At 38.1% G+C, this 14,623-nt stretch overlaps 1 protein-coding gene across 1 annotated transcript in view; it reads left to right on the top strand.

Moving 5' to 3' along the window:
* The window catches only part of LOC137651172 (eukaryotic translation initiation factor 3 subunit L-like), a 32,422-nt gene that overhangs the window by 9,329 nt on the left and 8,470 nt on the right, over nt 1-14,623 (top strand). Inside the window, exons 2-8 of the mRNA XM_068384312.1 lie at nt 1,442-1,629; nt 3,648-3,871; nt 10,535-10,764; nt 11,001-11,141; nt 11,480-11,692; nt 12,194-12,313; nt 14,221-14,349. Coding sequence (XP_068240413.1) covers nt 1,442-1,629; nt 3,648-3,871; nt 10,535-10,764; nt 11,001-11,141; nt 11,480-11,692; nt 12,194-12,313; nt 14,221-14,349 — 1,245 coding nt within the window. The remainder of the gene's footprint in view (nt 1-1,441; nt 1,630-3,647; nt 3,872-10,534; nt 10,765-11,000; nt 11,142-11,479; nt 11,693-12,193; nt 12,314-14,220; nt 14,350-14,623) is intronic.

The raw sequence follows: 14,623 nt of genomic DNA, 5'->3' as shown, positions 1-14,623 counted from the left end.
CGAGCCTGTATGTCGTGGGGGTTTGCAACTCGGGTTCCTGGCTACCTCTGTAACCAAATATGATAATTGTTACAGCCTGGTGAGTGGTATGTTCTTTGTGGAGATCATCGCCTCTCAGAACTAAAGACCATCGCATTCCAGCTCAAAATCTTGTCGTCCTTTTACTGCATGCTTAATTTCTAGGCTTTTTTCCAGAGACTCTTCACCTTGGCACACTTCCAAGTGCAATTTGTCGAAGCGCTCTTCATTGTCGTGTTTGGTATCCAGACAATCTTGGAATTGCTCCTCCTTTGAGGGCTATGAGCTTTCACCACACCATCCTCACGGTCACTTTATCAGCGATCGCGTTAGACTTTCATCATTATTGTGCTCTGGTCATTCTAGAGACAGGTTGTGGAATCACTATCAAAGTCTCTCCTCTTTGAAACGATGGACTGCAAGAGTTACCTCTGCAAGGAAAGAACCACCAAAAGAGACGAGCTTTCGCTGTCTTGGGACCAGTCCCTCCATGCGCAGGAAAACAACGCTTCACATGATCCTTCCCCTTTGTAAGATGGAACAAAACACTTTTCCCATCCAAGGCTTCGGGACGTTGTGAGGATTAAGATACAAAAAGAAGTAATAGAGGGAGGACCCAAGTTACATCCCCTATGGGAGATACCAGGTTACACACTTATAGCGGCTCTCTCCCTTTGGGAAATCTCTTTTTTGTGGAGATTATTAGCTGTTGTCAATAACTTCTAGGGCTGGACATCCTCCACTTTTGAGGAAGCAGTTTGCAAATCCTTCGCAGACTTCAAGCCTTCTAGATCCCTGCAGAAAGACGACTGACCTCTCTATTCTTTCTCGTAATGTTTCAAAAAGAGAGAGTTAAGGACGCAAAGACAATTCCAAAGAAAACACCTACATAAGGACCCTAGGTTGCAGTAGCAGCTGCAAGTGGTCAGGATTCCAGAGAAGTGAAGCAGCTTCAGTTCAGCCTGCTTCCTTCTTGAGTTTAGAAGACGAACTTGTCCACCCCTAAGATGACAATGTACCGGCCAACGCTTTTTTAGAGAGAAATTTGAAAGTCTTGGAAGGAGAGCTTCCTCAGTCAGCGGGTCCCAAAACACCAGCGACAGGAGAAGAGTCAGAGTCAATGTTCATTAAAGTTCTTAGGCTCATCCATTGTGTCGACGGACTTGTAATCTCCCTGTTGGTTGATTACACCTCGTTATAGGTTTTAACTGCTGTGTTACAGCTTTGCTGTGTCTATTCTCTTATAGTAAAGACTCACATTTGTATAGTTGGGAAAAATACAAATTATTTAAATTTTTTTTCCATTTTTTATGACATTGCATTTTTCTTTTTTTATACTATTACAGTACTGTACTGTATTATATTTTGATAAAACATTTTAGCCATGCAGTATGACATTACTAATGTGATCCTTCCCTTCCAGTATGATGGGTATACTCTCGAGACTACAGATAATTATCATTATGTAGAACGAGCTGATGGTGAATACGGTGAGCGCGGTGGTCATTACCCTACTTACTCCATACCTGAAGAGGTGAAGAAGTATGTTACTTATTTCCGAGATGCTATCCGCGATGGAAATGTCTATGATGTACCTTCGCTTTACATCGAGTAAGTTGAAGTTTTGTTTTTTTAATTTGTGAATATTGCGGTTTATATGCACCACTGAGTAATATGCAAGTTGAATTGAGTAGATACTATGTAGATTATATTACATCTGGAATAGCATCAGCTTTGTGTGGGAATTTCCCATGAACTGAAGTAATGCAGGTAGATTTTGATAACTGAAAACTATCTATAGACTGTATTCTGTGCCAGAAGTTTGTGGTTTAGCTGTTGTTACAGAATTTGCCTTTGTTTTTGAAGCTTTATTGTTCTTACTAATACAGTACAGTGTATCTGTTTTGTATCAGTTTCAACATACAGTACTGTACATCCTTTACTTCAACATATTCTACAGTAGAAGCAGTCTCCTAGCTACAGCCATTCAACAAGGTAGCTTTAAGAATATGTACATGAATGTGCAGTGATTTAGGAAAAATTTAGATAAGCATTATACAATATGGAAAACTGTTGGAATTTCAAATTGTACGGCAGCGCTGTAGATTATAGTAGTTGCATCTCTTTCCTGGCGGGCAGAATATAGTTACAGTATTGGTTACTTACCAGTCACATTAAATCTTTATCAGGAAGTGGCTGTGGTATTGGTTATGTACTGTATGATGCCTTATTTTTGTGGAATTATTTTGCTATCTGCTCCTTTGTGGATACAGTACAACCCTTTTCATTCATTGTATAAGCTCAGACACAGCTTTGTTATGACCGGATTGAAGAATTATCGTGGATCTGGCAGTCTTGTATGGCTGCTTCATGGGTCCACCATGCACTTCGGTGTGTTGATGCTAGCAGCTATGTGCTCACTCTGCTCTTGGTCGTGACAATGGTCAGTTGCCCGTTACTGACCTATGTGCTTTGTCTATCCTCTTTCTTTTGTTTGAAATGAGTGTTGAACAAGTGATTATGACAACCTGCCCAGGCCTTGAATGTCACCCGTATGTCATCTTCATGAGTTGAGTCGATATAGACCCTTATCCCTTATGTGCCTCTTGTAAGGGACACAAATTTGTTGTGAGTTTGCCTTGTGATTTTTGCTGGGAGTGGTCGCGCTCTCAATGGAAGTTCAACAGCCATAGGAAAAAGAAGGATAAGCCTGATCATTCCCCTTCAACTGCAACCACCTCCAAGGAGGGCAAGAAGTGCCACCAACATTACGCAGCCTCGTGCTGAATGTGCCACCACCATTACACGTCCTCTTGCTGAACATAATGCCGCCATTACGTGTCCAGTTGGAACGCCACCAGACTTTGTAAGTGTATCGGTCGGCGAGGTCTAGATTTTCATAACTCCTTGAAACAATCTTTTCTGTTTCTGAGAGTGGAAGTAGCAGCAACCACCAAGAGATGGAGGAAGGAGACACTGGACCTTCTTATGCAGAGGTCCGTGTCCTTTCGCTAGCCGCAGCCTTCATCGTCAGAGCCGTCTAGACCAGTGGCCCAGTCATCGCAGACCCAAGAACAACAGAGAAGAGAACTGCAGTCACAGCAATCCATCCTTAAGAAGCCTTCTTAATCTTTCCCCGCCCAACAGAGCCAACGACATAGCAGAGGTAAAGGAATGGGAAGAAGAAGGTGCCTATGTTAGGACGGGCATTCCCCTCACCTTACCACCGGTGGAGGGATGCCTACAAAGGAATTGGAGGAGGTGGTGGATCCGCGAGGCGTAAAGCTGGACAGTTCAGGTTCTGGATTCTTGTTGCCTCCTCCCTTTCATCAGCTCTCCCCCCTTCTTTGAATCATCCTCCTGCAACATCATCTTAATTTAGCAGTTAACAATAGATATAGTTGTCAAAAATAGTAATTTACATTTCATTAATAGTTGTGGTATGGGTTTAACATGTAAGTGTATAGAAATAATTTTGTTCGGATGTTTTATTATAAAATTCTAAAGATTTGTTTTTGCAGGGCAATGTACAGTATTTTATAAGTTGCTGAAATTAAGGACTGATGAAAGAAGAAAGTTTCTACTGTTATGCTCTAGGCTAATTTCCTTGATCTTTTTGTTATTCGCAGCTTCAACCGCTTGACGGAGGAGTATTACAAAACACAGTCTTGGCCTGATGTTGAAGATCTGGTTGGAAATAAGCTTGTAGAGCAGGGAAGTGATGACATTTTCCTAATACTCTATCGGGAGCTATATTATCGTCATATATATGCAAGAGTTCAGGGTGGACCATCTATACCACAACGCTTTGAATCCTACTACAATTACTGCAATCTTTTCAATTACATTTTGAGTAAGTACCCTTTTTTTGTCAGTAATGAAAGTTTATGTAAGATATTTTTTCAAAATCAGATTTTTTTTTTTATGAGAAAAAGCCTTTACCCAAAATATATTTTCTAAGAAAGGAATTTTTTTTTAGAATTTAAGTTTATTCTTACGCAGATACAAACTTCCGAGTCATTTTTATTAGTTACTCCTAGTTTTGTTTTCTATGACCAGACAATCAAAAGAAAATTTGTTTGATTGCATCATGTTTCGTTGCTAGGCAACTGCTGCGCACGATGCTTAACGCTTGTTCAAAGCGCTTCCCCACAACATTCCTGGTCGTGAAGTAGGTCAGGCGTTCCATCTGCATCACTCTCACCGTACCCTTATAGAGCTTAGTGCTTGTCTCTTTGATATTCACTGTCACTTGCGTTCTATCATTATTTGTGAGGTTACGAGTGTGCGCCTTACAACTATTATGTCAAATTCGATGCGTTCCTGTCATGAGTGAGATGGTCATCCCTGTGGTACATTAATGATTTATGAGCTCCACACCTGGTTTGTCCTTATTGTAGAGGCAAAAGATTTTCTGTGGACTCACCATTGAGTATTGTAGGGAGTGGATGTCCTCCCAGTGGGAGAGATATCATTCTCGCCATAAGAAACGATCCAAGAGAAATTGTTCCCCTTTTTCATCTGTCAGCAATGACAGGAAACATAAGATCGGTCTTGCGGAAAATGTTATCCCCCATCCAGGTCCTTCATGTCAGGAGCCCACTGAGGCTCGTCACAGATGACGACGGCGTAGTTTTGTATTACAGTTACAGAACAAATGACAAATTTGAAAATAATTTGTATTTTTCCTAACGATACGAACCATTTGCTATTTATACAAACTTACCCATCAACCCTGTCTCCCTTGAAGTCTTACCTTACAGCACAGTCACAGGTGTGAGTGAGAGGGGTAGCTAATTACCCCATTACCCCCTACTAACTATCTGGATGGTTAGTTAACCCTCGCTAAATTTTAATAGCTTATCCTTTCAGCTTCGCCGAAAGTAATACCCCTATAAATAGGTAAAGGTTTGTATCAGTAGGAAAAATACAAATTTACAAATTTGTCACGTTTAGATGAGACAAACAACTTTTACAAACCATTATAGGAAAGTTTGCACACACAGGTTTTTAGACACCTTTTCTATAGACCCTATTGTTGCAGCACAACAAATAATTTACCTATAATCTCTTATTATTATTATTATTATTATTATTATTATTACTATCCAAGCTACAACCCTAGTTGGAAAAGCAAGATGCTATAAGCCCAGGGGCTCCACCAGGGAAAAATAGCTCAGTGAGGAAAGGAAATAAGGAAATAAATAAATGAAGAGAACAAATTAACAATAAATCATTCTAAATTAAGTAACGACGTCAAAACAGACATGTCATATATAAACTATTAACAACATAAAAAACAAATATATCATAAATAAACTATAAAAAGACTCATGTCCGCCTGGTCAACAAAAAGGCATTTGCTCCAACTTTGAACTTTTGAAGTTCTACTGATTCAACCACCCAATTAGGAAGATCATTCCACAACTTGGTCACAGCTGGAATAAAACTTCTAGAGTACTGCGTAGTTTTGATCCTCGTGATGGAGAAGGCCTGGCTATTAGAATTAACTGCCTGCCTAGTATTACGAACAGGATAGAATTGTCCAGGGAGATCTGAATGTAAAGGATGGTCAGAGTTATGAAAAATCTTATGCAACATGCATAATGAACTAATTGAACGACGGTGCCAGAGATTAATATCTAGATCAGGAATAAGAAATTTAATAGACCGTAAGTTTCTGTCCAACAAATTAAGATGAGAATCAGCAGCTGAAGACCAGACAGGAGAACAATACTCAAAACAAGGTAGAATGAAAGAATTAAATCACTTTTTCAGAATAGATTGATCACCGAAAATCTTGAAAGACTTTCTCAATAAGCCTATTTTTTGTGCAATTGAAGAAGACACAGACCTTATATGTTTCTCAAAAGTAAATTTACTGTCGAGAATCACACCTAAAATTTTGAAAGAGTCATACATATTTAAAGAAACATTATCAATACTGAAATCCAGATGTTGAGGAGCCACCGTCCTTGACCTACTTACAATCATACTTTGAGTTTTGTTAGGATTCAACTTCATACCCCATAATTTGCACCATGCACTAATTCTAGCTAAATCTCTATTAAGGGATTCACCAACCCTAGATCTACATTCAGGGGATGGAATTGATGCAAAGAGAGTAGCATCATCTGCATATGCAACAAGCTTGTTTTCTAGGCCAAACCATATGTCATGTGTATATAGTATGAAAAGTAATGGGCCAAGAACACTACCCTGTGGAATACCGGATATCACATTCCTATAATCACTATGGTGCCCATCAACAACAACTCTTTGAGATCTACTACTTAAAAAATCAATAATAATGCTAAGAAACGACCCACCCACTCTCAACCGTTTCAGTTTGAAAACAAGCGCCTCATGATTAACACGGTCAAAGGCAGCACTAAAATCAAGGCCAATCATACGAACTTCCCGACCACAATCAAGGGATTTCTGTACAGCATTGGAGATTGTAAGAAGGGCATCACATACTCCAAGGCCTTTACGAAAACCAAATTGCAAACTAGGGAGTAGATTATTACCTTCAGCAAACCTATTAAGACGTTTTGCCAGAAGACGTTCAAAAACTTTAGATAATATGGGAGTTATGGAAATTGGGTGGTGATCAGTGGAACTTGAGCTACCACAAACACATTTACATAGAGGAGTAACATTACCAATTCTCCAACAAGTGCTAAAAGCTCCTCTTCTTGCTAACTTGCGCAAAATAACAGATAACTTTGGAGCTAAGAAATCTGGTCTTTATAAAAAACAAAGGAAAAATACCATTTGGGTCTACACCTCCATAAGCATCAAGGTCCACCAACAGAGCTTTAATCTCACGAGATCGAAAAGCTAAACTAGTTAGTTTAGCCTCAGGAAAACAGGAATGAGGAAGGTCAAGTTTTTCATTACTCTGTTTACTGTCAAAAACATCAGCCAAAAGGGTTGCCTTTTCCTTTGGATAGTGAGTGACTGAGCCATCTGGTTTAAGTAAAGGAGGAACTGTTGCATCTACACCAAAGAGTGCAGATTTAAGGGTAGACCACCATTTATGTTCCTGAGTTGTACCAGAAAGTGTTTCTTTTATGGTTAAATTGTACTCCTTTTCAGTTGAGGCATAAAACTCTCTGAGCAAAAGCTCGAAGCTGAGTATAGTTGTTCCAGGTCAGATCTGATCTGTTACCCTTCCAAAGTTGATAGGCCTCCTGCTTCTCCAAAAAAGCACGTCTACAATCATCATTGAACCACGGTTTGTCCTTCACTCGGTACCTTAGCACACGAGAAGGGATACGCCTATCAATTATGTTGACTAGATTCTCATTCAAAGGGACAACAGGATCTACACTATTATATAATTGTGACCAATTCAAGCACAAAAGATCATGTAAAATCCCATTCCAGTCTGCTTGGGATTTCATATAAATTTTACAAGAATATGATATATCAGGGACAGGCTGCTCAGTCTTCACTAATAATGAAATCAAGGCATGATCAGATGTCCCGACTGGAGAACCAACCTTACTAGTTATAACGCCAGGGGAGTCAGTGTATACGAGGTCCAAGCAATTACCAGACCTGTGAGTAGCTTCATTTATGATTTGCTCACAGCCTGATTGAGATGCAAAGTCTAAAGCTCTTGAGCCATGGCGATCGGTAGGAGCGATAGAACTTAACCACTCCCTATGGTGAGCATTAAAATCACCAACAAAGACAAAAGAAGCCTTTATATCATCTTCTTGTATCTTAGCCATAATGGTAAGAAGACAATCGAAGATAGAATCATCCATGTCTGGATTCCGGTAGATCGAACACAAATAAAAGGTGTTATGCCTGCCACAAACTTTTATTACCTGAATCTCATGACATCCACATTGATAGCAGGACTTATGAGAAGCAGGGTACTTGGTCCTAATATACACTGCCATTCCCCTGGCCCTAGGGATGGCATCACGTTTCAACATTATTGGCTTCTTAAAACCAGTTATAAGGAACTCAGATGAGTGCCTCATATTAGAAACCAAAGTTTCTGAGCACTAAAGAATATCATACTGTCTGAACGCAACTGTAAGGTCTTGGATATTTGCATGAAGACCACGAATATTGCAATACAGAAGACGACATTGACGAAATCTAGGACGTACTGGTCCCGGATTTCGCTCAATGTCTCCAGGCAGCATAAGAATTAATAGAAATAAAATAGAGACATCATACTTAAAAACTAGATTAACAAGAATTATAACAAAAACAATATGTACAGAATTATAAACAAAGTGATTGATGATACCCATAGACTATAGTAAAAAGTCGTAAAAACTGGTCAACATGGAGGAGCCAATACACCATGCAAGGCTACATACCCTCCAGGATAGCCACTTCAACTGAAGGGAGGACAGTAAGGATGGTTTTGAGAAGAAAAAGAATCAGAAAAAGGAAAAGACAACCTCTTGATAAACCATCGGGCATCCATGGCCCTTCTATTAAGCCTGCCCAACACACCATTTCAAAAAAACAAGAGGAAGAAAAGAAAAGAAAAAAAAAATAAGATAGAATAGTGTGCCTGAGTGTACCTTCAAGCAAGAGAACTCCAACCCAAGACAGTGGAAGACCATGGTACAGAGGCTATGGCACTACCCAAGACTAGAGAACAGTGGTTTAATTTTGGAGTGTCCTCCTAGAAGAGCTGCTTACCACAGCTAAAGAGTCTCTTCTACCCTTACCAAGAGGAAAGTACACTGAACAAATTGCAGTACAGTAATTAACCCCTTGGGTGAAGAAGTGTTAAGTATCTCATTGTTGTCAGGTGTATGAGGAAAGACGAGAATATGTAAAGAATAGGCCAAACTATTCTGTGTAAGTGTAGGCAAAGAAAAAATAAGCCGTGACCAGAGAGAGGGATCCAATGCATTACTGTCTGGCCAGTCAAAGTATCCAATACCTCTCTATTGGTAGTATCTCAACGGGTGGCTGGTGCCCTGGCCAACCTACTACCTAAGGGATACATAACTGCTCTTATCTCAGGCATCATTTATTCTCTGCATTATAAGGGTGTGTAAGAGGCACTAAGGTGGATGGTGATCTTGATTGGACTCGAAGCCTTCAGTTGGAATCCACCCTAATGCAAGTAAAAATGCCTTGAAGTTGAGTACTTGATGATATGTTGAAATTTTGATACTTTGCAACACTTGATGTACATGTAACTTCACCCCGGGCAAAGTATTTAATTTTCTAGAATTGAATAAGCTGGCTACACTGTTCACAAATAATTCACTTTGATCTCTTGCTCCCACCTAAGGAAGACTCCCGTATAAATGACTCTGAAGTTTGTATCCGCATAGGAATAAACTACAAATCTAATATAATTTGTATTTTTTCCTAGCTATACGAACCTAAGTCATTTATCAAGGGTCTCGCCTCAGCCGGCCCGCAAGGCTTTGACCAGGTGACTGTTGTGAGGAAACGCTTTGAACAAGTGTTATGCTTCGTGCGCAGCAGTTTCCTAGCAATGAAGAATGATGTAATCAAACCAATTTTCTTTGAATTTTGGTCATAGAAAACGAAACTAAGAGTAACCCATATAAATGATTCGTGGTTTATATAGCGAGGAAAATTACAAATTGTATAAAGTTTTTCCTTTTGCAATAAGTGGTAATTGACAAAGTTCATTTATTATTATGCTAAAAATTATTCAATAGGAATTGATTTTATTGCACTAAGTACTTCACAGTGAAACCTTGTCATGAAACTCTATAGCTAGAGTAATCCTTTAACCCTTTTACCCCCAAAGGACGTACTGGTACGTTTCACAAAACCCATCCCTTTACCCCCATGGACGTACCGGTACGTCCTTGCAAAAAAAATGCTATAAAATTTTTTTTTTCATATTTTTGATAATTTTTTTGAAAAAATTCAGGCATTTTCCAAGAGAATGAGACCAACCTGACCTCTCTATGACAAAAATTAAGGCTGTTAGAGCAATTTAAAAAAAAATATACTGCAAAATGTGCTGGGAAAAAAATAACCCCTTGGGGGTTAAGGGTTGGAAATTTCCAAAGAGCCTGGGGGTAAAAGGGTTAAAGTCCAATTTGGTTTTTCTGGTTTGGAAATTTTTAAGATGTTTAAGCGTACCAATGATGGCAGTGAAATTAGCTATTTATTTAGTTATACAGTATATACTATATGCTCATGTAATTAAGTCTATTCACTTATAATTATTAATATTGTAAAACTAAATTTATTATGCATGTACAGCATTAATTTTCTAAATTTCTAACAATTTGTTTTTAAGTTGTAAACTAGAAAATTACAATCACTGTAGTTCACACGTTTTTTTTATTCATTGAACAGACTGAGAACATTATCTAATATTTTTTTTCACACCCCATAATATTAGATAGCAATTGACATTAGTGTTGAAATTACGGGCCTGCATACACATTTCTTGCTCATATTTTTCCTTTTTGACTGTACTTCAATCTTTTTCTGTCTTCACACTTGTTATAGTTTTTTGTGTTTTGTAAAATTTTAGGTGCTGAGACTCCTGTTCCCCTAGAACTTCCCAATCAGTGGCTGTGGGAGATAATTGATGAGTTCATCTACCAGTTCCAGTCATTCTCTCAGTCCAGGTCTAAACTCGGAAAGAAAAGTGAACCAGAGATCGAGTTGTTGAAAGAATCCCCAAAGATCTGGAATGTACACTCAGTACTTAATGTTCTTCATTGTCTTGTTGATAAAAGCAATATCAACAGACAACTTGAGGTAATTTCCCTTTTTTCAGTTATATTTCTCTTCAACGGAATATTTTACCATAAAAGTTCACCTCTGAGTTTTATCTACTTAGCTAGTGACATCAAATCAATTAAGAGACTAGTAACTATTGCTCATTAATGTAAATCAAGACATTATTGGATATTTTTTTGCTTTGATTGGTAGAATTTACTATTATAATCATCTCTTACAGGTGTCTTTCATTCTAAAGCAATTCCTCATTACAGGTGTACACTAGTGGCGGAGATCCCGACAGTGTTGCTGGCGAATTTGGACGTCATCCTTTGTACAAGATGTTGGGATATTTTTCACTGATTGGCCTACTCCGCCTCCACTCACTTCTTGGAGATTATTATCAAGCTATCAAGGTATGTAGCTGTAAATTTTTTGTTTCATTTACATTGTGGGTTTTGACCCTATAGCTTTTTCTTTAACATTGAGATGGGCCATATTATGTTTTAATACCAGTGCACTGGTTTTTGATTTTTGGGTTTCAGCAGTTCAGTTCATAGATTTTTCTTTGACAATATGATTTTTCCACAATAATTAATGCATATTACTAATAATAGTAAAGCACAAATAGCTATAATGATAAAATCCTGTTTACTTTAAATGGAGTTTTTATCTACTGCAATAGTATTTTTGCACTTAAGTGGATTTGATTAAAAGTAAGGTAAATTCTACAGTTTTGAATCACCTTTTGCAGGTACTCGAAAACATCGAGTTGAATAAGAAGTCTATGTACTCTCGTGTGCCAGCGTGTCAAATCACAACATACTATTATGTCGGATTTGCTTACATGATGATGCGAAGATACGCTGATGCTATTCGTACGTTCTCGAACATCTTGGTGTACATTCAGCGTACCAAGGCAATGTTCCAGACTCGAAATTATCAGAATGATCAGATAAATAAACAGGTATGAAAAATAGTTCTGTGAGAAATTAAAGTGAGGATAATATATAATTTAAAGTAATTATTTAACCCTTTTATCCCCAATGGACGTACTGGTACATTTCACAAAACTCATCCCTTTACCCCCAAGGACGTACTGGTACGTCCTTGCAAAAAAACTGATATTTACAATTTTTTTTTGCATATTTTTGATAACTTTATGAGAAACTTCAGGCATTTTCCAAAAGAATGAGACCAACCTGACCTCTCTCTGACAAAAATTAAGGCTGTTAGAGCAATTTAATAAATATTTATTGCAAAATGTGCTTAAAAAAAAAAAACACTTGGGGGTTAAGGGTTGGAAAGTTCCAAATAGCCTGGGGGTAAAAGGGTTAATAGATAAAAAAGACAATTCACATATGATGGACTCATTATTCCTTATACTGTATACTATAAATCTGTTAACTTGTATAGTAATTGAATCTAATTGTATCCTAGATATTATTTAGTATGATGATTATTTCAGACTGAGCAAATGTACACCCTTCTTGCCATATGCATGGTGCTCCACCCCCAGAGAATAGATGAAGCAGTTCAGTCTTCATTAAGAGAGAAAACACTGGCGGAGAAAATGTCACGGATGTCGGTAAGTAATGAATGGTCAAGAAAATGTCTCTTGCTGGTTTAATAAAATATAATAAACCACTGAAGATAAAAGGTGGGAATTTAGATTTAGTTAGGGGCAGAATAAAGTCTTAGTAACAAATAGCTTCAGATAAGGGGCAGAGTAAGGTCATAATAGAAGTTACAGAATAAAGTGTTATGAAATTATTTTGAGTTATGGTCAAAGAAGTTTCCTTGTAAGTTGAAAGTTGAGAAGAAAATGATGACCTTTACAGAAAATAATGTAGTATGTCTCCTATGCAAGGAATTGCAAAGGTAAGAGCCAGATTTAAAAGGATTTGATTAAGGGAAAAATAAGACTCATATCAATTGTCTTCATTTTTAAGAGCATTTTATTATGTACAAATAGGTCAAGGAATACTGGATATACATATGGGCGAGTTTACAATTAGTAGCTAGGTCAACTGCCTGACTGCAAACAAGGGAAGGCGGTGGGACAGTTGATCATAAGCTGAATGTATTTGCTAATTATGTTGGATTCTACAACCTTTCAAAATTAAGAACCATTTTGTTTTTAACTATGGGATTTATTGTACAGTACCTGTTCCATAGTATCCACTTCTGAAATTTAATGTGAAGAGAAACTTCAGGAACTCGTCCTCAAGTGAGCATATTGTTCGTCGGCATGGGGAAGGTTGAAAGAAGAATTACTAAGAACACAATTTCAGCGTGGATTTACAAGGTCATAAACCGGCCCTTGAATCCTGATTCTTCTCCACAGACACTGAAACCTAGAGCTCACAACATTAGGGGTATTAACATGTCTGTAGCATTCAAGAAAACTACTAGTCTGGTGCGGGTCCTTCAAGCAGGCGTGTGGAAGCGTCAGACGACCTTTACCCCACAATACATATAAAACGTAACCCACGGGAACATGGAGACGTTCTCCATCGGACCTATGGTGGCTGCACAACAAGTGGTTTAAACACCTCAAGCCCCTTAGTGAACAAGTAGCAGATGGTGGAGGTCAGAGGTTACCAACGGTTAAGAGTGACTGGCTCCTACTTTTTTTCATCTTCCCGTCTCTTGGGGCACAGCACCTACGGTACTCTGCATTCTGGCCTCCCTGGTTTTCAGGTAACCATTTCCCTTGTGTAACCTTGTATAAAGATATACACATATATTTGTTACATCCCCATATCCCCTTGCAAGGTGAGCATTGGGTAACTTATGGTTTGGTTAAAGAAGTCCGAGGACTTCTGAGAATTCTATCCTAGACAAGTCATATTGCTAGAACTGTATCACACAATCACACTGATTCCTCAGCCTGCTAACGCGTGCATATGCACAAAAATTTAGCAAGGTAGCAGAGTGATTCCTCTTAAGCAGTGGGGTAGGTATAGTTATACCTTGCTAAAAGTCTTATGGCTAGTTTTCCAACTTTGCCGAAAGTATATTTCCTAATAAAGATCTCAATGTTTGTATCGTTAAGAAAAATACAAATTATTCTTAAATTTGTCATATGTCTTAATGGTTGTTACCTTAGCAGTCCATCATGATAGATGACAACATTTTATGTTCTTTAGATGATGAATTGAATTGTTATAACTGTATTCTAGTCTGAACAGATTAATAACTTGACCAGATATTGGGAGCCTTTTTTTTTAGTAACTTTTTTAATTGCAGCAATGCTTTTGTATTGATATTCCAATTTTGGACTTGATTATTAGCATCATGCCCCTTAAAATTTTTAGATTAAAATTTGAATTTTATGTGATCCACACCACCAAGTAAATCATTTGCCAGAAATAATCACTAGAGTTTCAGTTATATCCATAGGAATTTGCCAGGCAATAAATCAGGCATAGTGATACTTTACCTTATTAGGCGGGTAAATTCCCTCAATGTTACCGTGTTTTTTTGTTTCAGCGTAATGACACTCAGGAGTTCACAACATGCTTCACTTTTGCTTGTCCTAAATTCTTGAGCCCTGTGCCTCCACCATTTGATTCAAATCTGACCAATTACCACAGAGAACCTTTCCAGCAACAATTAAAGGTAAGTTTGTTTAAAGTACTACAGTAGTCTCAGACTTTGAAGGATATCTTTTTTGTTGCATGTACTCTAAAGTCTTGGTTTCATTAGGTCCAGTATATCGATCATTTAAATCAAGTGTTTCCCAACCGTGGGGTAAATTACCCCAGTGGGGTAATGGACCCGTATTTTTGGGGTTATCAAGATGTTCTGAAATTGAGTTATTCACATTCCCATAATTATTGCCATAATTCATACACAAAATCTGCAATAATTATTTTATAGGAAAACTCAATGA

This window comes from Palaemon carinicauda, chromosome 12, assembly GCF_036898095.1.
Source record: "Palaemon carinicauda isolate YSFRI2023 chromosome 12, ASM3689809v2, whole genome shotgun sequence".
In the NCBI taxonomy this organism is placed as follows: Eukaryota; Metazoa; Arthropoda; class Malacostraca; order Decapoda; family Palaemonidae; genus Palaemon; species Palaemon carinicauda.
Note: the sequence above shows the minus strand (reverse complement) of the source record. Positions and strands in the feature narration are given on the sequence as shown.